The sequence below is a fragment of the Grammomys surdaster genome, unplaced genomic scaffold (assembly GCF_004785775.1).
Source record: "Grammomys surdaster isolate TR1022 unplaced genomic scaffold, NIH_TR_1.0 196, whole genome shotgun sequence".
Classification (NCBI taxonomy): domain Eukaryota; kingdom Metazoa; phylum Chordata; class Mammalia; order Rodentia; family Muridae; genus Grammomys; species Grammomys surdaster.
The window spans coordinates 5,944,519-5,970,889 of NW_021604641.1; the positions used below are offsets into that span (position 1 = coordinate 5,944,519).

A 26,371-nucleotide genomic window follows, 5' to 3' on the forward strand; every position below is an offset into this window, starting at 1 on the left:
GAGAGAGAGAGAGAGAGAGAGAGAGAGAGAGAGAGAGAGAGAGAGAGTTAAACATAAGTTCTAATAATTTTGTCTTCTTGTCTTCCATTGTAAAGTTATTAAGTCAAGGTTCTCTTCAAAATTTTTGTTTTGTTATTTTTCTTTACAAATCTTTTCTAGGAGAATCACTCCTGAAACATACAGCCCACCCTTCATGCACAGAAAGCATCTCATTTTCTTCATTAAATAATAGAAATTGAATTTTTTTAACACAGAGTTTGAAAGCTATCTTCAAACCCTCCTATGCCCCTCTGAAAGTGATCACCCCTTTTATTTTATTCTTAGACTATTACTATATACACATATATAGATATTTATGATGTATGAGCACAAATATATAAATATGACTTTCTGAGTCTATTTTTACTGTTTGTGCATATATGGTTCCCTGGGAGTTCTATGAAATTTCTCCATTTAGGAAGATGATAGCTAGGATTGGGTTGGATCATCAATAAAGGGGTTCATCTCTGAGACAGAGAAGTGCCCACATTCCTAGCCATCTCTAGTTGCTTGTAGTTCTTTGTCTAGTTCTTGGACCCCGTGTAATTTTTCTCCTTCCATGTTAGCACGTCTTTAGGCATTGCCATTGTTCTAGTCTTAGTTATTCAACTAGGAAGACTATATCACTGCAAACTTCCCGGTATTCTTGCTTTGACAATCTTTTTGGTACCTCTTTTGCTGTGTTCCCTGAGACATTAATGCAGAGCTGTGACTTAAATGTGCTCTGGGGCTTTTCCTCTGATCTATTGATCTCTGTTATGTGTTCAGATGTGTTTTTGTGGGATGATCTCCATTTTCTGTAAGAGAAGCTTCTTTGGAAGGGTCATAGATACACTTACATATGGATATAAAGACAGGGTTTATAATGCAGTAAAGGACTGTGCTATTCTCAAAAAGTGACATGATATCACTGTCCCTAGAAATTTGGCTATATTTCTAGTGCCAAGAATTATTTCCTTCTTCAGTGAAATTTCAATCCATTTACACAACTATTGGTTACCAACATGTGAGTAAGTGCCATTTATTGTACCTGTATGGATATCTTACCATGCTCATCTTTGTTAAGGTCCATAGGTGCTCATTTCTTATGACTATTTTATTGTTTTCATTCTTTGGTGGCTTGCATTATATTTTCTTGTACTGAGAATGCCAGAGCACAGATTTGTCTTGCAAGTTATATCTACTTGGAATAATCCCAAGTCCTAAGCTTTAAGTATGTGGTGATTTCAGCAATAGATAGTTTCTTTCAACCCCTGAGAAACAGCTAAGGGATACATCAATAGTCTATATTGCTCTTAGCATGCCTTGATCAACATTCAAAAGAAGGTTTTCTACACCTGTTGTTGGGGGGGGGTTGTTATTCTATGTTCTCATGGGGAGCACTGTCAGCCCCCATGAGAAGTGGATTAATGTTCTGAAAGCATACATTATTTTATTTTTTTTCTTCTTTCTTAGCTTCCTGATATGCTTGCTGTCTTGAATCCACAAAAGACTTTCTCATGCCTGAGGCATGATATGCATTATCAGAGTAAATATCAGCAAGAGAAATGACCAGTGCTGCTGATTTTTTTCAGGAATGTGAACAATGTGTACCTTTCCCACTTAGGTTTTAGATTATATTTGAGCTGAGTCTCATAAGGGTCTCTGAGATTAATAGAAGCTAGGAAAGTAGCTTACTTGCATTTAGTACATTATGCTGAGCAAGTTAAAGTTTCGTTAGTTTTAATAATGAATCTATCACTATTGTGTTGTCAAATGATAGGGAAGAAAATCTACATTTGAATCACTATTCTATGGCTGTGTTTCATTTTGCTTCTCAGCTATAATTTTGCTAAGAAACAACTGTATTTCTCTGATATATGGGTGTACATAAATTCACACACGCACACACATACACACACATGTGATGTGTAAGTGTATATGATGAATCTTATAATTAAAAGTTATAACAATATATATCTCTTATGTAAAAATGCAATTATCATAAAGCCCAAACCACTTCCTGTGTTTGTTCTTAAACTGTGTACATGTATGTGTTTTTCAGGGACAGGGGCTTTGTTGGTAGGGCGTGTGTTTGCTGTAAATGTACATGTTTGTGTGTAAATAGAAGTGATTCTGAGCATATGGAGGCCAGCAGAAGATATTAGATGACCAGGCTCTGTTACACTGCACCTCACTTCTTCACGACACAGTCTTTAACTGAACTTACAGCCAGGCTAACCACCAGGAAGCCTCAGCAATGTTCTTTCTTGTGCCTGCCTGCAACATTCTCTGACCATCTTTACATGGGAAGAAAAGAAATCAGTCAGAACTCTTCTCTAGTGTTGAGCACTGCATGGTGCAATACCTGCACATACAGACAAATGCTTTATCAAAGCTTTAGGTAAGGTTGATGTTTAAAATTGGAGTCTACATTGTTACATATGATGTACAGGAGCCTTGGAAGACTGCTTTTGTGGCTCTGGATACTGGATAATGTGCTTTAGTCCTGTTTAAATACTATTATTGAATGTAACATTGACCTGGGTAGCCTAGAGATTACAAATTAATATATATAATGATTTTTATTTTATGTTATTTTATTATCTTCAAAAGTCTTAGCAATTCTCTACATATATTATTCCTTTCATCCTCAAAAGAGACTTAATATCAAAAGATAAAAACAAAGCCAATAAATTAACAAGAAAGGGATATAAAATAACATTTAAAATAGTAAATATCTTATTTTCATATAATTTACAAGTAGATTTACTATGAAAAAGTAAAATGAAGGCAAGATTTGATGGGGTAAGTATGCACATGGATTTTTATCCTGACAGCAGAAAAGATTAAGCTCTTGAAGGGACAGAAATTTTGTCAATCTTTCTGACAGTTGATAACGGGCTCTCATCTATAATTTCATGGCTTACCCCACAAGTAAGAGAGAAGAGTAATTCTGAATTCCTGTTTGATTTGTGTTACTGAAGATAACATCCAAAAAGACTCATTCTTTTTACCAACCAGATGATATTTTCTTAATGGAAAGTCTTATCACTTCAGTGAGAGAGATGTTCCATATTGTATAAGTCAGCCCGAGAGCAAAGATTAAAGTATTTTCTATCGCATTTGTGGTTTTATGAATAGGTGTAAGACTATCATTTAAAATAATTCATCATTTTCTTATCACAATTAAAAAATGAGGTCAAAAACTAGTACACATATCTGGCTTCTATTTTCTTATAATCAGTCATTTGATACATACTGACTCTATTTTTCAAATGTAAGATAATATTAAAATTCTAGAAAATACCATCAGAACTTATGTATTTATTTCCTTCTTAATTAAAAAGATCTTATGAAACATAATGAGTTTAAAGCTTGTGACATTAGCATATTGTCAGTCAACTTTTAAAAGATGTATCTTAAAAATATTTGACTAGTATGCAGATTTTTCATCATTTAAACATGCATGAATGCACATTAACCACCCACATATAAACTAATATTAATTTATTCCCAAGAGAAAAATGTTTGCTAGAGAGATGTGCACTCATTGATAACTGGTGGTTTGTGGTATAAATCTCCATAGCTCTCATGCTTCTAACTAGATGCACGACAAACCGAATTCACAAAAGCTGTAGCATTGATGATATAATTTCAGAGATATCTTCTAGATCAAAGTTGATTTTAGACATTTTTCTCTTGTCTAGTTTCAAACTACTATTCAGTACTAGTATTTTCTTCTGCATTAACATTTTAAGGTAATCACTATATAATTTATAAAAGTTTATAAAATGTATGCTATGATGCATATCCCGTTCTGAAGAATATCCTTGCCTCTTAAGGGAAGATACGTGGTGATAAGGTAATTAAACAGATGATGAGAAATACTCAGGCAAGTTTCTCTAGAACCTGGTACCTTATGGATGAGCAATAGAGAGAACATAAGAGGAAAACAGAATCAATATTTGAGGGTATTTTTTGGTTCTTTTGAGTAATATACATTTAAAGTCACAATAATGAAGAAACTTTACCTATGTTGGATAGGTGTTGGGAAAAGGTTTCAATTACTATCCCAGAAAGATTATAAATAGTTCTGTAAGATATTACCATGGTTTTTCTAAATGGAATAACTTATTATACATTTAAAATAAATTTATCTGAAAGTACTGACTGATCTGAGGGTTAGTGAAGCAAACAGTTGATTGACTAACTAGAAACAGGTTGAAGAGATTAAGTGGTAAGTACTCTAAAATTTTTGGAACACTGTGCTTGAAATTTAGTCACTATTCTAAATGGGGAAATAACTGCGTTGCCATAATTTTTTAAAAAAGCATTTCCTTTGTATGTATAGGGATGTAAAGGAGATGTAAAAGAAAAGGCATGCTAGCTGGGAGACTTAGGAGAATCCAGTCCCTGAGACATAGGGCAGGTTCAAAATGAGGTGATGTGTATGTGTTTCTGTGTGTGTGTATGTGTTTCTGTGTGTGTGTATGTGTGTGTGTGTGTGTGTTTCATCCATGTGAGATAGCTGGTGAAAGAGGCACAGCCAATACACAATCAGAATCATTGGATCAACAGTATAGTAAGACTAGATGATCATTTTGAAATGTTTAAAGTTAATAGTTTTCAATGTCCAAACTTGTTGTAAATTAAATTGAGCATTTGAATAGAGGTAGAAAATAGTTGAACACACACACACACACACAGAGAGAGAGAGAGAGAGAGAGAGAGAGAGAGAGAGAGAGAGAGAGAGGGACAGAGAGACAGAGAGAGACAGAGAGAGAGACAGAGAGAGAGACAGAGAGAGAGATCATTTTTATCCTACCCTATGGCTCAGGGGCTGGGTTTTTCTAAGCCTCCCATGACTAGCATGCCTTTTTCTTTGTTCCTTGTTCAACACTCTAAATCTGTCCTTAGCTTAGTTGCCCAGTTAACATCTCCTTGGTCCACACACTACATCTGCCTCAATTTTGCTTCATATTTAGTCTCCCTCCTGGGGACATGGACAATGGCCACTCTGCCAGAGATCTCACATGGCTGGTGACTCTCTGTCCCTCTGAAGCATGGCAAATACCATTTGTATGTTCTAGCCTGCTTGTAGGAACCTGGAAGTCTTGGCTCTTCTGCCCATCTATTGGCCACTGATATCTTTATTGATTGATCAAGAACAAATTGGGGGATACAACATGCACATTCCAGATCTAAGCATCAGAATCACCCCCTACAGATATACCTATAGATAAATATAGATATATGATAGAGATATAGATGAGATATTTATTAGATATAAGTATAGATACAGATATGAATATAGATATATATGATTGAATGTAGGATATGGGTATGGGTATGGATATGGTAATAGATATGCAGATGTATATTTTGCTGGATATGGTAATGGACATGGATATAGATGATATAGATATTCATATAGTATACATATATTTATGTGCATGTGTATATGTGTGTGCGGGTTTGTAAGAAAATGCTTTTTTTTATTGTTTTTTTTTATTTTACTTATGAGTCCACTGTAGCTGTCTTCAGACACACCAGAAGAGAGCATCAAATCTCATTACGGATGGTTGTGAACCACCATGTGGTTGCTGGGATTTGAACTCAGGACCTCTGGAAGAGCAGTCAGTGCTCTTAACTGCTGAGCCATCTCTCCAGCCCAAGAAAATTCTTAAAGAGTGCTATGAATTTTGACATGACTAATATTTTAGAACTAATTGCAGTCTATTGGAATAAGGAAACAGTTTTATGACTTCCCATGTATTTATTTTACCTTATATTTATTGGAGTTCGTCAGGCCTTCTTCTGAAGAAAATGCTTACAAGGGCCATTTTGCAAATGTGTTATTCTTGTTAGAGATTAGCCTAAGCCTCTTTGGGGATTCATGAACATAAAAAGTAGCATTAGTATCAGAAGAATCAATATGGTTCATCTTTAAATTTGGAACAAGGGAGAAAAATTTAAGATGTGTAATTTGGATAGTGAGAACTGTTTTTGTCTTAACAGTCCATAATAAAACTGTGTGGATGACATTGCAATGTTTATGAGGAAAAGTGAAATCTTGTGGGGTTTTTTTTGTACATGTTCATAGATATTTGTCTCTATAGTTCAAAATTAACTAAGTGAGCTATTTTAATTTACTTTCTGTTGCTCTGATGCATATTCTGAGCATAAAAGCATAAAAGGGGAAAATATTATTTGACTTAGAATTCTTCCAGGTAACAGTCTGTCAAAGACAAAAGTCAGGGCAAAAATTGAAGTAGAAACCATGAGTATGGCTCATACTCAGCTAATATTTTTACATGGTGCACTTATCTAGGAAAAGGTGTCACCTACAATGCACTGTCTGACCTCACTCCTACTCCAGTCAGTCATCAAACAAGATAATGCCTCACACATGGCATGAGGCCAATCTGATCTGGACAAGCATTTAATTAGGATTCTGTCTTCCTAGTTGAGTATAGGTTTTGTCAGGCTCAGAAGTTGAAATTCAGTGTTTGTTCTCATGAACAAACTTAGATGGTGGGATCTGCAAGAAAAAATTATTTCACTTTTCTTAATTTATTTTTTTATTTTTATGTGATTATTTTGATCATATACGTAGACTTCTATCAACTCCTTATAGATCCCACTCCTCACTAAACAATTCTCTTTGTATTCTTTCTCTCTCTTGAAGTAAAGCATAAAGACGCAACATGAAAACAACACAGCAATGACGGAAAAAATAGTTTGGAAGAGAACTGATTGTACCTCTCCTTGCAGTTATTAATTGCAATACACTTCTGATTAGGGAGGAGACTTTGCCTATAATTACCCTTCTGGATATTGGGAGATTTTGTCTGTTCTATGTGTGTTCATATGTTCATGGGCCTCTTGATTTCTGGGAAATGTTTCCTCAAAATTGTCCATGATATCTGCTCCTACAATGTTTTTGTTTCTTTTCTCCATGTCCCCACTATTAGGCAACTCAACTAAGGTCACCCACATTGACTCTTGGGAACTTCCCCCTTCCCTGGTCCCAGGGACAACCTAGATATTCCCCTATCCACCCACTCTCTGCAGCTGCAGATTTCCATTCATTCTCATGGCCCTCTGGTCCTCTCTCCTGTCTCTTCTCATACCTGCAGCCCATTCCCCTCCCCTTCTCTCACGTGCTCAGACCCCTCCCTTTCTCTGCCCCTCATAACTATTTTGTTCTTTATTTTTTCTTTCTTTCTTTCTTTCTTTCTTTCTTTCTTTCTTTCTTTCTTTCTTTCTTTTTTTCTATCTTTCTCTCTTCATACTTTCCATTCTATTTTTCCTTTTTTCTTTTTTCTTTTTTTTTCTATTCTTTCTTTTGTTTGATGTGAATTAATTTGATTTTTTTTTGTTTGTTCTTTTGGTTTTTGGTTTTTGGTTTTTTTTTGTTTTGTTTGTGTTTTTTGAATTTTGAGACAAGGTTTCTCCCTGTAGCTTTGGATGTCCTGGAACTCACTCTTTAGACAACGCTGACCTTCAACTCACAGAAATCTAACTGCCTCTTCCTCCAGAGTGCTTAGATTAAAGCCATGCACCTCAACACCCAGCTTTAAACAATTTTTAAGCAATAATACATCAGAAAAAGAAGGTAGCAGTTTAACATTTGACCTGACCAATTTTCACTTTCTAGCTTTAAATTTCCTTGTCTATAGGAAGTGAGAATTAAAGAAAGTTTATATGTTATCTCTTGTAACTCAGATACATAATCATATTATTTGTATTTCCAGTTCTTTCCATTGAACATAGGGATTAATGTGTATTGGCCAAGCACTCTATAACTAACCAGTGTCCTCAGACCAATTCCTGAATTATCTGCATTTAAAAATCATACTAAGTGACTAAACTGGACTTGAACTCACTTTTTACTCAAGGCTGACCATCGGCTTCAGTACTCCATCATCAACCTACAATGTAGCTGTGATTACAGGCCTGTACCATGTACCGGAGGCTATTTAGAGTTCTTCATCTAGTAATATACAGATTTTAAACCTAATTATAAAATTTTCATTGCACTAAGAAATTTTCGGATAGTATATTTGGGTGAATATCAAAATAATATTTATTCTACTATAATTTAGTTTATCTCCTTCTTATCTCTCAAAGAAATATAAATACATAATCCAGCAACATATATCAAACAAGCACAAGAATAGATTCTATGATTTCTTCATATGTAACTTTATGTAGCAGTTCACAGTTGGTTCCACTTCTAGGTTATCACATTCAATTTAATTGTGTTTCTTATTTTAAATTATATTTGGACACTATTTATCAATATAACATTCTTATTGGTAAAATTTTATACTAAGCCTATAATTCTAGTAAGAATTTTTCTTATATTATATTTTCTTAATTATGCTTATAATTATTATAGTTTTGTTTGAAGTTCCATTTATAATTTATGTTTCATAGACTATTTTAAAAGTGTTCTACTCTAATGCAGTCAATATCACATGATAAGCAATGTGTTCTACTGTTCTACTATGAATCTACACTATCATCCTCTGCAGAAATTTCAGGTTCATATATTAAGACGCTTGTTTAGATTACAAAAATATTAATAGTGATATACAAAGGTCTTACTAGAGACAAATTGATGTATCTAGGCAAATTATACAAAAATTTCATATTTTATAAAAACTTATATAAAATATCTAATTATACATGATTATTATTGCTCCAGGAATTCTCTCATGATCACTACACAACCATCTGCATTGTCTCTTGAACTTTGATTAGAAGATATTATATTCAATATAGTGCCTTATATTATGATTTCTTTATTTAACTTAATTTTTTATATTCCACATATTAAAGTTTGTATCAGTACCTTCTTTTTGTAACTAATGAACAAATCTGGAAACCATTAACTACATCTATAGCTGTTCTTTATACAAAAAAACCCTCCTTTTCATTAATAATGTTTTCAAATTTAGGCCCTAAACACAGATTAGATAAAATATGAGAAAAGTTCCATAAATTTCACTCTCAGGTCATATTATGTCAAAAAGAGAAACAATGTTTTCAATTCTGCCTCAATCCAGTCTCTGTCTCTGATTATCTCCCTCCCTGCTTCCCTCCCTTGCTTCCTTCCTCCTCTCCTTCCTCTCCCAATTTCAGTCTCTCCCTCTCTCCACCTCTTCCTCTGTCTCACCTTCCCTCTCTGTCTCTGTCTCTCTCTTTTTCTTTAACTCTCTGTCTCTGTCTCTCTGTCTGTGTGTGTGTGTGTGTGTGCGTGTGTGTATGTATGTATGTAAAATTCACCATGAAAAGTATAGTTTGAAAATGAAATTTGCTTTTTTTTCCAGAGTGTAAAATTATATCTAAAAGCAAAATTGTTCTGTGTGAATTGTATCAGCTTGAGGCCTGGGTAGCACTGCCAAGGCTGAGATGTCCAGAGTGATGGAGTCAGAACAGAGAGTGTGACAGAGCATTACACACTCTGATCAGTGTGTTGCTGAGCTAACAATCAGCTTATGATTGTTTAAATGACTGTGGGTGTTTAATCCCCAGAATTTATATTTAGTTTAAGGTATTAAGGCCTAAGAAGGACAAATCTATGAAAGCTAAAGTGAAACGGCCTTTCCAAAAGAGTAATCCTTAATTTCAAAACGAAGTGGAAATTATATTGTTTAGGTTTAAAGCTTTGGATACACATTGCACAGATTTGAAAAGCAATAAAGGATTAGAAGGCTGGAATAAAAGTCCTTTGAAATAAGATTATTAGTGCTCAGAGAGGATTTAACCCCGAGAAGAGGTAATTGTTTTTGCATCAACCTATGTTCTAATACGTCAGCGAAAACTATTAGCATCTACTATGTATGCTCAGGAATTGAGCTATGCTGTTCGAACAAACTTTTGAAGGCCTTGGAATCATCACATGATGACAGCATGTACCTTGGAGTTCAGCTAATGAAAGGCTTCCTATTGTGATAAAATTGTAATGTAGGGATAGCATGTAAAATTAATCCTGAAGACATGAATTGTTAAAGAGAAATGAGAATGCTTATTTTATTCTGGGGAAAATGCAATTATAATAATGAAACTGCCTACAATAGCATTTCTCTAAATGCTAAGGAAGTAACAGCAGTGCTGGCTGATCAGATAAATAAGATTTTACATTTCTTTTCTGTTAATTCTGTATGTACTCTATCAACTCCACTATCAATATATTTGATTCTTAAAACACCTCTCTGTCTTACTTTGTTGCTTTTTTCATGCATGGTAAGTAAAACAAGTTTCAAAGTTGGCAGTTGATCCCTAAAACATGCATTTAAACAAACTTCCTACATTTTTGGCCATTACATCACAAATAAAATAATTATTTTCTGTATCTTTGATGTTGTCTTCTATGTTAACAAATGGATAATTTTCCCATGGTCCTCACTTAGACATTTTTCCTTCTATAATATTGGACACTTTTAAAACTCCTTCAGCATTTTATTATCATGTTAAAAATATAGTATTTAAAAATAATGCATATAGTTTCTTTTATGAGTTTATCTCCATTTTCATGGTCAATAGACGTATGCCACTAAGGCATTGAAGTGTATGGCTCAGAATACAATTTTATTATTGTCCTAAAATGTTGCTAATAAATATGAAGAATGTTTTTAGCATTGTTTTTCAGTAGTACTGAAAAACTGTGACTGGCTTTTGTGTAAGATTTTCATGAAAGAGAAAAATCATATTGGTGGAATACAATAGACTCTTATTAAGCTAGGGTTTAATTTTTGCCTTATGACAAAAGATTTATCTTCCCATGTTAGTGTAAAAGATACTTAGTAAGTCATTTACTCCTGGGTGGTTAACTCATATTTTTTATTTCTAAATATATTTGGAATTACTTAATAAGTAGTTTCTCTCTTTGTAACACTTTTCTCTATAAGCTTTGTGAAAATTTGTTACAAAGCAAATTCTTTTCCTCATGGGCCAGGGATTTTTCTCCTTTTACAATGTCTGTGTACTTAATACCGTTCTTTTTCTGAGTTAGTCGCCAAGCCTCTTTACTATACTTTTCCACAATCGATATTTTTTCTACAATTTGATTCTTTTTAATCTTCCCTCCCTCCTAATCTTTTCTCAAATTACTTCATTTTCCCTTTATTCTATGAACTGTTTATCTTTATTTTTGTATTTTAATTTTACTCTTCTTTCAGCTATTGTGTGTCGACCAAATTTTTCCTCTCCTTCCCTTACTTCTCTTCTCTGTCCTCCCATCAGAAAAGAGCAGGCCTCTCAGGGATGTCAACCCAATGATGGATTCTGTTTCCTTATCCATTCTATTAGCCTATTTCTTTATATGGGGGAGTTGATTCCATCGATATTGAGACACGTTAATGACTATTGACCGATTATTTCTGTTATTTTGTTGTTGGTGTTGGTGGTGTTGGTAGTAGTGGTGATGGGGGTGGTGGTAGTGGTGGTGGTGGTGACGATGGTGGTATTCTGAGTGTGTGTGTGTGTGTATGTATGTATGTATGTATGTTGGTGTGTTAGTATGTTTGTGTGTTTCCCTTTTTTGAGTTTTGGTAGTGTCTGATTTATTGCATATATTTTCATAGGTGTAGTTAACCTCCCTTGATTGGAGTTTTCCTTTTAGTAACTTCTGTAGGGTAGGATTTTTGTATTCAAACATTTAAAATTTGATTTTGTGATAATGTTATTTTTTTCATCTACAGTGATTGGAATTTTTTTCTGAATAGAGTAGTTTGGGCTGGCATCTGTGGTCTCTGAGTGGCTGCAGGATATCTGTCCAGGACATTGGACCTTTAGAAGCTTCATTGAGAAGTAGGGTGTAATTTTAATAGGTCTGCCTTTATATTTTTTTTTTTGGCCTTTTACCCTTACAGCTTTTAATAGGCTTTATTTATTCTATATGTTTAGGGTTTTAATTATTCTATTGTGAGGAAAATTTCTTTATTGATCCAATCTATTTGGTGTTTTACAAGATTACCTTTATAGACACATCCTTCTTTACGTTAGAAAAGTTTTCTTCTGTGGTTTTGTAAAATATATTTTGTGTTTTCAGCTGGGATTCTTCTCCTTCTATTCCTAATGTTCTTATATTTAGTCTTTTAATAGTGTACCAGTTTTTATGAATGTTTTATGTTGGATATGTTTTAGATAGAACATTTTCTTTTATCAATGACACTATTTCTTCTGTTGCATCTGCAATGCCTGAGATTCTTCCTTTCATCTCTTGTCTTCTGTTAGTGATACTGTGACTATAGTTCCTATTTGCTCACCTAGATATTCAAGTTTTGTATTGGTTATTTTATTTGTATTGGTTATTTTATTTATTTACATGTCAAATGTTATCCCTTTGTCTGGTTTCCCAAAACCCCCATCTCATCCCCTTCTCCCTGCTTCTATGAGGTGCTCCCCCACTCTTTCCTGCCTCTACGCCCTAGCATTATCCTACACAGGGGCATCAAACCTTCACAGAACCAAGGGACTTTCTTCCCATTGATGCCAGAAAAGGCCATCCTTTTCTACATATGCGGCTCAAGCCATGGGTCCCTCCATGTGTACTCTTTGGTTGGTAGTTTAGCCCCTGGGAGCTCTGGGGAGTCAGGTTGGTTGATATTGTTGTTCTTCCTATGGGGCTGGAAACACCTTCAGCTCCTTCAGTCCTTCCCCTAATTCCTAAATTGGGGTCTCCTGTGCTCAGTCTGTTGGTTGGGTGTAAGCATCTGCCTCTATATTTGCCAGGCTATGGCAGAGCTTCTCTGAGACAGCTATATCAGGATCCTATCAGTAAGCACTTCTTGGTATCAGCAATAGTGTCTGGGTTTGGCGTCTGCATACAGGATGGAATCCCAGGTGGGGCAATCTCAGGATGGCCTTTCCTTGAGTCTCTGCTCCACTTTTTGTCCCTGTATTTCCTTTAGACAGGAACAATTCTGGGTTAAAATTTTGGAGATGTGTGGGTGGCCTCATCCCTCAACCAGGGGCCATGTTTAACTTTTGGATATGGTATCTAAAGGTTCTCTCTCCCCTTTGTAGGGTATTTCAGCTCAGTCATCCCTGCTGTGTCCTGGAAGCCTCTTGCTTTCTTGACATCTGTGACTTTCTGGTGGCAACACCGTAGTTCCCCATACCCCGTTGCTGCATACCTCTGTTCAATTTCCTGACCCACTGCACATTTTTGCATCTCGTCCCATAATTAATCCTGCCCCCTTACCACCTCCCAGTAGATTTTCAATTTTGAGAATTCCATCGTTTGTATTGCCTTTATTTCTGTCCATTTTCATGTATTAAACCGTTTCCTTTTCCCTGTTTGTTTGATTTTTCATGCTTTCTTTCCATTCTTTAATGGATTTATTGATTTCTTCCAAATTTGTACTTGTCTTTTCTTAGATTTATTTAGATATTTTTCATCTTCTCTTTGAGGACTTTTTTCATCTGCATAAAGTTGGATTTAAGGCCATTTTCTTGTGCTTTAGCTGTGCTGGAATATCCATGTCTTGGTGTCCTAGAGTAGCAGGGCTCTGGTGGTGACGTATTGCCCTCACTGTTGTTGACTGTGCACTTACCCTGGCATTTAAGCATCTGGATTTGAGATGATTATAGGACTAGCTATAGATTTCTGAGATTTTCTTTTTTGGATGGTTATGGTGTTTCTTCATTTCTGTTTTCTTTTGTCTTCTGGTCTTTGTGGCCTGGGTCTGTCTCTCTCTCTCTCTCTCTCTCTCTCTCTCTCTCTCTCTCTCTCTCTGTGTGTGTGTGTGTGTGTGTGTGTGTGTGTCTTGCATGCCCTCTGATCCATTTGTGAGTCTCTGTCCAACTTCGGGGATGGATGTCTGGTAGTTTGTTTAATCTTTGGAGCATCAGTTTTTCTGTTTCCCAGTTGGTGATTGGGACACTGTGATAAGAAAAGGAGAGGGATTTGTGGGCACTGAGTATAGGAAGGTCAGTGGTGGACTACCTGTCTGTAGCTCTGGAGTCAGATCTGGCGTCTGGTCCAGAGGGAGTCTATGCCTGAGATTACTTATCTGTTTTTTTCTGACGAGTTTGTCTTTAAGATCCTCTTTAAACTGCTGTGCCCTGCACCTGTTTTTCTGACTGATGTGGCCTACTCCTCAGCAGAAGTCTGCCTCTTCCTTAGGCTCTGAGGCATAGCAGCAGGAGGTGCTGTGTGTGACAGTGGTGGTGTGTGGCTGGGAATTGTGTAATGAATCTTTGAGAACTAAATCTGGGGAGTGGGGCACTATGAATTGTTTTTAAGTAAATGTTCAAGACCAATGACATACACTTGTTAAAAAGTTGCAGAAGACATGCCTGATTCCCATAAATATGATAGAAAATCTACAGGATTTAATTCTTCGTGGTCAACCTACTAAATCATAGGTTAACTGATCCAGGGATCTCTGTGTGTGAAGGTATATGTAAATATGCATCAGCAAAAAGACAGTTATTTATTTACTTTATGTTTTAGTAAAGAAAAAAGGAAATAGAAAAAAATATGACCTACACTGGAATTTTGAAGATACTTATTTCAAAACTTTTGAAAGTTAGAAAATTGTATAAGAAAACTAAATTTCACTCTGTTTGGGGAAAGCTATGTGAATTTTTAGGTACATTTGATACATCTACTGTGCAATGTTGAGACTTGTTTAATATCCACCTTTCACACGTACTTACATGAAAACTTCCTTGAAAGTTAAAGAAAAAGAAAGAATATTAGATTTTTTCTTGAAAAATACCTCTTACCTAGTAAAATATAGGTGAGTAGCCAATGGGAAGTTAGTGAGAGGAAAGGATAAGAGGCTGTGAGGAAAAGCTCTCCTTGTTCCCTCTCCATAGCAGGTGCAGGTTATGACTGAATGCTAAACTTTCTGTATTTACAGATGACAAGCTAAAAAAGCAAGAAAATGAAAATGATCTTTTATCAGCATGTCTGTGGAAACATGAACAGTCTAAATATCGAGTGGAAAAAGTCTCAAAGCTAAGACAGTAACTGTTTTCTCTCAGTGTTCCTAGAATTCTTTCTGCAGTACACTACTATTGTGATCTCAGTCTTTAGCCTTAGGCTGATTTATTTATTCTTATGATCTCAAACATGATTAGAGTTTAAAGTGAAAGATGAGTCTGGTCTAAGAATTTATGCTTTGGTTTCAGGGAAGCAGACAAAAACTTCAATTCAGGTGGGATTTTAGATTTTATATACTTTATATTAGAGAGACATGTGAAGAACTAAATAAGCCAGTAGAAAACAAAGGAAAAGAAGAAGAGGAAGGAAAGATGAAAGTAAAATGAGAAAGAGAGAGATGGGGTGGAAGGGAAGAAAGAATGAGAGCTTAAAAGAAAAGATAAAGAAGGGAGAAATAGAAGGAAAAAAGTAGAGGGAAAGAAACAACAGAATAAACAGGGCAATTGCTGTTTGTACCTCCACCCTATCACACAGAGACTCCTAACTTTAATTTGTAACCTTTGGGCACACTTGTGGAAGAATTGGTTTGGTTTGGTTTGGTTTTCACAGAGTTCACCATAAATGTGTTTAGAAAGACTCAGAAATAAAATTTCTTAGTCCAGTTTTGACTACTAAAACAGAATGCTGCAGATTGGCAAGTAAATAATGAAGAAATAATAATTGTCTCATAGTTCTATAGACAGGGTATTCAAAACCCATGGGCAAGCAAGCTTAAGTATATTCCTGTTGTCATCATTGTTCTTGTTACTGGTGGTGGTACTATTGCTGTCTATCCTAGAGGTTAAACTTGTTCTTTTTGAAGGAATTTATTCTCACTGACAATGGAATAAACTTATTAATGAGCACGTTAATCTCCAAGACCAAATGACTTCTCATGGGACTCATTGCTCAACATCTGTACTTTGTAATAGGTTTCAAACAATAGAATAGTTTTTGGATTTTGGTTACTGGTTTTTGGTATGAGTAATATTCAAGAGAAAATTGTTTGGCTTAGTCTCTCTCTCTCTCTCTCTCTCTCTCTCTCTCTCTCTCTCTCTCTCTCTCTCTGTGTGTGTGTGTCTGTGTGTGTGTGTCTGTGTGTGTGTGTGTGCATGTGTGTATGTGTGTGCATGTATATGGATCTTTATTTTATATTTTTATTGTATATAGATCTGGCAAAACATCCAGGGAGTAGTAATCTGGGGTTTACTTTATGGGAGTAGACACATGTACACAGACACAGTTACATATAATCTAAGTATTTACTTAGGTTTGTTTTGTTTTATATTTCTAGAACTTCAACCTACTGGCTCACTCGCATCCAGTCTTTTCTCTACTGCAATGAGAATGGCCTTCTGGGCAGCTTCTCCGAGGAGACTCACTCTTGCACATGCCCCAACGACCAGGTAGTATGTACAGCCTTTCTGCCCTGTACTGTGGGCGATGCCTCTGCCTGCCTGACCTGTGCACCTGACAACCGCACCCGCTGTGGCACCTGCAACACGGGCTATATGCTGAGCCAGGGACTCTGCAAGCCTGAAGTCGCTGAGTCAACCGATCATTACATTGGCTTTGAGACCGACCTGCAAGACCTGGAGATGAAATACCTATTGCAGAAAACAGACAGACGAATAGAAGTTCATGCCATCTTTATCAGCAATGACATGCGCCTCAACAGCTGGTTCGATCCTTCCTGGAGAAAGCGAATGCTCTTGACCTTGAAGAGTAACAAGTACAAGTCTAGTCTGGTCCACATGATCTTGGGTCTCTCTTTGCAAATTTGTTTAACTAAAAACAGCACGTTGGAGCCCGTGCTGGCTGTTTATGTCAATCCCTTTGGAGGCAGCCACTCTGAGAGCTGGTTTATGCCTGTGAGTGAGAGTAGCTTTCCAGACTGGGAACGGACTAAGCTGGACCTCCCTCTGCAGTGCTATAACTGGACACTGACTCTGGGAAACAAATGGAAGACATTTTTTGAGACAGTACACATCTACCTGAGGAGTCGCATCAAGGCAAATGGCCCCAACAGCAACGAGAGCATTTACTATGAGCCTTTGGAGTTTATCGACCCATCCCGGAACCTGGGCTACATGAAAATCAACAATATCCAAGTGTTTGGCTACAGCATGCACTTTGACCCTGAAGCCATCCGGGACCTGATTTTGCAGCTGGACTACCCCTACACTCAGGGATCCCAGGACTCAGCACTTTTGCAGTTACTAGAGATAAGAGACCGTGTAAATAAACTCTCCCCACCTGGTCAGCGCCGTCTGGATCTGTTTTCTTGCTTGCTTCGTCATAGACTCAAGCTGTCTACTAGTGAGGTGGTGAGAATTCAGTCTGCTCTTCAAGCATTTAATGCCAAGTTGCCAAACACAGTGGATTATGACACAACCAAATTATGTAGTTAACCATAAATGTCAAGCACAACCCAAAATCTTGAAGGAGTTTTTACAGTGCTTTTGTGGAAGTTTATGTTTGGAAAAGTAAATTTAAATTGTCTTTTCAATATCTGTCTTATATCAGTCAATATCGTTGGATGGCAATTTACACACATGAACTTGCTGACAATGAATATATTATACTACAGTTTTGGTTTATGAATGAAATAAATACTGACACCAGTCTAGAAGACATTCTACTTTTTACAATAAATTTCATTTGTAATTTTATATGTTCCGTGGCAATGCTTTTGTGCATTACATCCTCTAGAGGGAACATAAAAAGATACCAATAAAATTTTGTAGCTGAACAGTTATTAACAAGAAGTGCTGTGGGATTCATTTTTTCCATGAAATGAGTTCTATTTGATATAGTTTGTAGGAACCTGGGGAAAATTCACCAGGACTTTTTAATGGAAACAGTTAATGGTTCCTTCTGATCACCTTTTCTCAAAACCCAAATAGGTGAACTTCTTGTATCGAGTTCCTTTCTTTCGGTGAAGAACACAATAGCTGAAGGATGTTTATCAGCTTCATACAGAAAGTAAAGCGAAAACTAGTCATCATTATGATTGTCATAAAAATTAATTCCTAAATAGATATCAACACATTTCAAAAAACATGCATCAAAATGAAATGATTATAAGCCAAAGTACAAAGGATATAAACCAGTAGCATCCTTTATAACCCTGTTTTTCACTAATTCCAATTCTAATAACCAGTAATTGATATTTTGCATAACTTTGAATAATGAAAACACTAGTGATTTCAGTATCTTACAAATGTCCATAAGATAACGCTTCTGGAATTCACAAGTTTTAATATAAGGATATTAAAATAAATGCTCATGTAAATACCTGACATGCAAATAATTGTTACCTTTGTAAGACTCACATTACTAAAACACACTTGATGTAGAGACCTCTCAAAACTAGCTTAAATGTTTATGTTGAAAGTTACATTGATTTTGCGTGTCTGCTATACAAAAGTAGACATATATTAAACTATTTTTCTATAAATTCAAATTTCATTATAATAGCGTACATAATTATCAGAAAATATTTTGTTATGACTAAGATTTATTCTAGATATAGCTTATAAACTTTCTTTATCTTATAGCAAAATGAACTATCAAGACAAGATTTTTTTTACAGTCATAGGTCATTTTTCTAAGAACACAGAAAAAGATATTCATGAAAAAAAGCATGAAATTAAAATAAAACAATGAATGCAATGATATAAGCATTCTGCACATATTCAGATCTCTTAAGATATATATTTTCAGTCTAAAAACTAAATTGCTAGATCCTACAATATATATTAAGCCTGTCTACAAGGCAAAACATGATGCTCAATGTCTAATACCATCTATATTATTGATAATTCAATAGAAAATTCACATAAACATTAAACATTCTTCAACTGTTTTGTGGTAGCAAATACTTTATTGATAAAAACACTTGGCTTTAGAGTATTCCCTTCCCTTTGTAGTAAAGATTTGGAACAGTTAGTTAAATTCTTTAATACCACAGACCGAGAAGTTGAACAGATTCTTCTAGCTCTAATTTGATAACTTTGATCCTAACTACTGATTTTTTAAAAGGAATATATATATATATATATATATATATATATATATATATATATTAACTGACAGTAAAAAATAATGTAACAAGGAACTGAGTTTAAACCAGATAATGTTGTAAAACATTTGAAGTCACAGCATTCCTGAAAATAAAGTTGCCATTTACCAGATATAATCAATCATCCACAGTATGTGCTGCATACTCATCAATATGTTTACAATGACCATAACAAAATTATCACAGTGTCAGATGATCTAAGACTCTGCCACCTAGAAATTATCTCAGCACCTCTCACAATTACCAACCAGTTCTATAAAGCTACCTTTGTACGTAAGTAAAAATGTGCAATGGTTTTACATCTTTTACAGCATGGCTTATTATGCCATGAACAACATAAGGGAGAGAAGAAGAGAAGATCCCTCTACCACAGGTAAGTAAGTGCTTACAGACTTCCAGTAATGGCCAATAAGAGTAAAAGTCATATTGAATAGAATAAAATACGATTATCTCCAACTCTCTGGTAAGTCTTTTGACTGTCTCAATGGCATCTCAGAATGGCAAAGAACGAATTCCTTTCTCTAAATTGTATTTCTATGATAATGAAAAAAAACTGTATATAAATATACCAAAAAATTCTTAAGTACTAATACATATTTTAAGGGATATATTGCCAATACATGACTACCAGTTATTAATTAGCCAGATATTATTAAATATCAAGAAATGTGCAACAAATTATAGACAACATAATAATCAATTAGGCATGTGGAAAGTAAAGACCATAACAGTATAGTTTCTCCTGAACAGGTTTATATGCAAACATTTCTTCTTGTACTTGTTTAAAGAATTTTAGAATTAGTTGTTTCTGTTTGAGACAGGATATCCTATAGTCCTGGCTGACCACTATGACTAAGAAGAACTTGAACACCTGATCCTTTGCCTCTGCTTCTGCCTCTACCTCTTAAGCACTGAAGAACTTGGAAATCTTGGAAATAAAGATAAACATTTCTGTTAAAGACCTATTTATTTATTTTTTAAATAATTTATTTATTTTTACTCAAATCACAATTCATTCACACTGGGGTTATAAACATAGAAAGGCAGGATGTGGGGAAGGGGATGACACTGGAGAGTGTGTGTTCAGAGGGAATAAAGACCTATTTAAAGTAACACATTTTTAAAGAGTGTTTTAGTTTGACTTTCTTTGTTAACTCCATTTCTATAAACATTTTTGTTATTGATTTACATGTGTGTGTTGTGTTTTGTGTGTATGTGTATGTATGTGTGTGTGCATGTTAATGTATATGAACTTAATTGTGTGCAGGGGCATGCAGAAGCTAGAAGGCAAATTTTTCTCTGGAGCTGAAGTTATAGGCTGTGAGGAAGCTTAACTGCAGTTCTCTATGCAAGCAGCCAATACTCTGAACCACAAAACTGTCTCTACAGCCCCTGATATTAGCTTCTTAATATTCTCATGGTATATCTCTAATTGTGAGCTGAATAAATTCTATGGAATCTGAAGTTCTGGAAATGAAAATAAAAATGTGGAGAATTTGATTACTCTAGGGAAGTCTTCACTGTTCCACATGCATTGATTACCATCATAATTTGACCTAAGTTGCTATTTCTGGGATAGCCAATGGATATTTAGCTAGATGAAATTATTACCAAAATGATCTAAAAAAACAAAATCTGGTAACCCTTCAGAGTTTATTTCAACAAAATATGTTAATTAACTTCTTTGATTTTTTTTCTGTATTTTTATGATTCCTATTCAAATATTAGAATAATCTTTAGGCTTCTCTTGAACCATGTGTAGTCCTGGACTCAAAATTATCTCCTTTATGTAGAAGAATGTGTTTGTGTGTGTGTGTGTGTGTGTGTGTGTGTATAGAAAGAGAGCCAAATGTAAAAATTTAAAAAGAAAATAAATACTTAAGAACATGTAAATTTTTGTTAAGAATTGTATTACAGATGATTTTCATTACATTAAATATAGTCAATGTGTGGTTTTCTTGTTTTAAACATAACTGCATAATTCCTGAGTATCAAGAAAATATGCTTTGCCAGTATCACATATTCAACACATTACAGACTGTGGAAGAGACCATAGAGAGCTGAAATTGTAAACAATCTGAGGGTGAAATAAGGCATAGACTCAGATTCATATATTTCAGCACTAACACTTGGTAGAGTTACAGTCTCATGGATTACAAACACCATTAATTCTGTATAAAATCACTAGCATTGTGGAAAGAATTTGAATAAGATCCAAGTTTGTTAATGGGAACAACACTACACAAACACACACACAAACACACACAAATTTTGCCTGTTGATTTAAAATAGCACATTGTTTTCAGCTAATAATCTGTTATTAATACCTTTAAAAAACACATAGCCAAGCTATTTTCATGAATCAATAAAGAGTTGTGTGGTGAAAAAAATGATATCGAAGAGCTATTGAACAATCACTTAATTTCTTTGAAAAACAAAATCCATTTGGAATGCCACCAAAGCCAAATAAGTCGTTACATTATGGAAATAAAACACAACGAAGGGAAAGAAGTATAATAAAATATAGAAAACTGAAAACTTAAAATGCTGGAAACAAAAAATATAAAAATGACTTTAAATCCAAGCATAATGGTATTGCATGCACCTGTAATCTCAGCCCTCAGTAGGCAGGGGCAGGCAGATTTCTGTACGTTTGAGGCCAGCCTGGCCTACATAACCAGATCCAAGCTAGACCCTTATAGGGAGATACTCTCTCAAAAATAAGTAGTAAACATGGATTGGGATTTTAAGAGGCTTTTGTATCTTTTCCAGATCATCATTATAGGTAACAATATGCAATTAAACAAAATGGAAGCACAATTAGCTTCACTGAACACTTGTTTCTGGATTATTTTTATTTAAAAGCAAAAGTTGAGATTTTCCTCAGACATTGTCTACTATAAAAGTTATGGGTGTTACACTTACTGGAATGTGCTTTAGAAATACCCAACCTGTGGGATTTTTATAGCCTGAAAACTCACAGCTTGCCATAACCATTTGCTGTGTCTTTTCTGCATTCTAGTATTGATATTCTACTTTCTTTCCCTTAACCTACACAGATTTATATTTCTATATCCTATATTTCTGTTAATCTAAGGAAAACATTTAAAGAAATAACTCAATCATCATCCCTAGTAATTCCAGCACTTGACAAATGTGTTTTAATAAGTAGAAAATTTTACAAATATTTCCATTTAATTTACATGAAGCTGACATTATAATTTTAATAATGTAGTAAATTAGAATATCCATGTCATATCATTTGATGTTTATGGCAGGAAAGTCAGGTGTGATAAAATAATGCAAATACATAAATTTCAGACAGCACAAAATATCCCACTTGAAATTACTTCATGCACTCTAAATCACTTTAAATTAATGACTGAAATATTCTTCAGTCTAGTGATTACTCCATATACCTTCTGTAAAACAATCAGAAAGCACAATTTACTAATTAACTATGTAGACATCAAGATACAACCCTGTGGCACAGGGTACAAGAGTACTTCCATGTGAGATTGTAATTTCTTTGCATATTTATAATTTCTCTATTCCCTTCAGGAGCATTATTACAGTGAGAATGGTTGTAATAGAACGTTCAAAAATACAAGGATGAACAAATAAGTACCGGAAATTTGGACTCAAGCTTACGTTTTCTTTAAAATTACTATGTACATGCATCCCTACCAAAAATTATTAATTTGCCTTGGTATTTTCATACAAGCATTATAAAGATTTTCTACTTTTTATTCAACATGTTTTTGAGAAACATCCGCTTCTATTCTTTTTTCTTTCAGTCTACAGGTTCAACGTATTTTCTGTGACAGTTTTCAAAATGGTTTTAAATGGGGAAAAGTGAAATAGCAAATAAATCCTGAGGTTTTCTAAAAATGGAGGGGCAATGTTAAGTAATACATCCACTCATTCCTAGTCAGCTATGGAGTTAATGCATCTACAAATATGAATATGCTGTTAGGTGCATCTATGGATCAAGATGCTATAATTACAAACATAATAACTATGAGACTTTATCAATTTTTTCCAACAGTTGAGAGCCTAGTAAGCAATTTGCATTTATGTATAGCATGGTCAAGGGACTGTTGAGGCTTTAGTTGTAAGAACTCCCTCATGGACACATGGACACTATTCATCCACAGCACTCTTCTGAGTCCCATTGTTCTCCTCTGCTTCTTTATATATGAAGTTGTTGATTTTTAAAGAGAGACAGTCTCTGGTCATTTTAATTGAACATCTTCATCTACTTTACATAGCTTTTTATTCATGTTTCATTGTGTTCATTAGGTATTCAAAGATCTTAAGGTTTCTCCTAATGTCCTACGTGTTGAATAAAGCCATACTTCTTGGGGATTTCAGCTCTGCTCTCTCCCTCATTACAGTATCCCCCATTTGCCTAATCCTTTATGCTACATAATGTCCTGTGCACTTCTCTGTTTCAGGAGCTCTGATAATTTGGTTGTGTTATTCTGTAGCTCTGTGTAAAAGAACAATTATTTACACTTTCAATTTTAAGTGTTTATTGGGGAGCTTTGTGTTTTAATAAGAGTGTTTTATTGATAGAAATCCTTTCCCTCCAATGCTACTTGATACCTTCCCAGTTCTTTTTTCACTCAGTGACTGAATGACCACTGAAGGCAGAAACCTTTTAAAATGCAAATTTGCTGTGTGTCAGTCTACTGGGTAAAGATACAGCTTGTTAGTTGAGATGGGCATGTAATGTTTTTCTTAATGCAGCCCGTGCCTATTCCCTGCCTGATTCTTCCACGGAATTTATTTCATCCTTGAGCAAATCTATATATGCAAAGGTGGTTGAAACACAATCCTAAATGCCTAGCTACTTTTTCTTACAAAGTGACCTGTCATCAGTTAACAAAAGTTTCTAGCAATGAATATTGATTTCCTTGAAAACTTAATATTACTAATCATTATTTTTTTCATTCATGAGACGTGACTTTTTTTCTTCAAAATCCCATTAGTAAAGCAACAACAATGACAACCATTTCCTAAGATACCCTGCTTTTACAACCAGGTCAAAAAGTGAATGAAACCTTTCTGATAATTTACATGCCTAATTTTAATGTTAGCATATCTTTAGAGATGGGACACATATGCATTCTTCATCTAAATTTTAATGTGAAAAAATGTGATGACCCTGAAATTTAAAACTACATTAACTAGAATAATTTATAAGTTTAGGGAAAACATTATTGAGTAAGGAAGTGAATGGATGAATGATGTTGAAAGACGGTTTAGAATTTACAGACTCAGTGACAATCATTTCTACTTATAATGTTTCTCTTTGTACTATTCATCCTATAGTAAAGTTGAAATCAACAATGCAAAACCAGAATTATAATGAGTTAAATATTCTTCCTAAAGTAAAATGTTGTTTTATCATTCAACTAGGATTCAGACTATTCAAAATAAAGACTGATTTCACTGTGAGCCTTCAAGTAGTTTAAGATGATGTTTTAAACTTCTATTGCAAATAAAATTTCAATGCTCTTCCTGTAGAAACTTCCTTAAGAAGATATGAAGACAGATAAGGAAGACAAGAATTCTCGCTGTGAGCTTCACAGTATTTCTTTAATTCATTTTTAATTTTTTCTTTATTGGAAATAGTTTTTTTGTAGTACATTCTGAAGGATCCCCTACCTCCTACTTTCCAAAGGTTCCCAGTTTCCATTCTTTCTGCCTGCCTTCAGGGCTTCAGTCATTTTACTCCCTGTCCCGTTTGCTACCCAGATCTCTCCCTCCAATCCCCCCTCCTGTGATCACTTTCTTCTTAGACTCTCAGGACTCAAAGGGACCTTAGATGAAATGCCCTACAGTGGAGAGAGAGAACTTGTAGAGGCCACCTCCAGCAGAAAGGCAGGGCATCAAATGAGAGAGGGGGTTGCCATCACACAGTCAAAAACACTGACCCATAATTGTTCCTGTCTGAAGGAACTGCAGGGACAAAAAAGGAGAAGAGCCTGAGGAAAAGGAAGTTCAGCAACAGACTCAAGGTAGGATCAAGCTCAAGGGGAGGCTCGAAGGCCTGACACTATTACTGAGGCTAAGGAGTGCTCACAAAAAGGGACCTATCTTGAATGTCCTCCGAAAGACCCAACAAATAACTGAAAGAGTCAGATGCAGACATTTAGATCCAACCAATGGACAGAAGCTGCTGACCCCCGTGGTTGAATTAAGGAAAAACTGGTAAAAGATGAGAAGGAGGGTGAACCTGTAGGAGGACCAGCAATCTCAATTAACCTGGACTCCAGGGATCTCTCAGACACTGGACCACCAACCAGGGAGCATACACCAGCTGTTATGAGGCCCACAACACATATACAGCAGAGGACTTACTGCTGGATCCAGATTCAGTCAGAGAAGATGCACCTAACCCTCAAGAGACTGGAAGCCCCAGGGATTGGAGCGTTCTGGTGGAGTGGGGGATGGGGAGGTGGGAATGTGAAATCTTCTTGGAGGATGAAGAAAGGGAGGAGGTAAGGGATGTTGAACAGTCAGAGAGAGGACTGAGATAGGGATAAAATCTAGAGTGTAAAAATGATTAAATAAAAATTTAAAAAATCAAAATATTGATCAACTTTGAAAAAAAAGAAAATATTTTTTCTCATACAATATATTCTGTTTACTTTTTGTCGTCTTTCTACTTTACCCAGTATTTCTTCATCACCCCTCCATTCTGGATCCATATACTTTCTGATTCTCATTAGAAGGGAACAGATAACAAATATGCTTCTAAGAGATTACAACAAAAATAACAAGTAAAAGATATTAAGATAAAATGAAAACATCATATGAAATTTGGACAAAGCAAAGTCCTTGCACATGAAGGTATAACAGTCAGAGACCCACCTGTTTGTACACTTAAAAGTCACATAAAAATGCTAAAATGAAAGCTACTACAACATACATATATATTCTCTCTCTCTCTCTCTCTCTCTCTCTCTCTCTCTCTCTCTCTCTCTCCTTTTTCATTTTTTATAATGTCTGGCTATGAATCTCTGAATTTGTTTCCATCTGCTGCAGAATGAAGCTTCTCTGATATTGGCTAAAAAAGATACTCATATATGAGTTTAGTAGAATATCTGTTGGAGTCATTTATATACTTTTCCTTTCCTTTCCTTTCCTTTCCTTTCCTTTCCTTTCCTTTCCTTTCCTTTCCTTTCCTTTCCTTTCCTTTCCTTTCCTTTCTTTTCCTTTCCTTTCCCTCCTTCCCTTCCTTTCCCTTTTCCCTTCCCTTCTCTTTTCCCTTCCCTTCCTTTTTCCCTTCCCTTCCCTTCCCTTCCCTTCCC

The 26,371-nt window shown here is 35.2% G+C and overlaps 1 protein-coding gene across 4 annotated transcripts in view; it reads left to right on the top strand.

The window, feature by feature from the left end:
• Positions 1-17,731, top strand: part of Brinp3 (BMP/retinoic acid inducible neural specific 3) — a 362,612-nt gene extending 344,881 nt beyond the window's left edge. For 2 of the 4 annotated variants that reach the window (XM_028769965.1, XM_028769968.1), the window contains exon 8: positions 16,260-17,731. In XM_028769965.1, coding sequence (XP_028625798.1) covers positions 16,260-17,376 — 1,117 coding nt within the window. In that variant the 3' untranslated portion in view covers positions 17,377-17,731. The remainder of the gene's footprint in view (positions 1-16,259) is intronic. The other 2 variants (XM_028769967.1, XM_028769969.1) reach the window with 2 other exon arrangements.
• Positions 17,732-26,371: the final 8,640 nt, after the last annotated feature.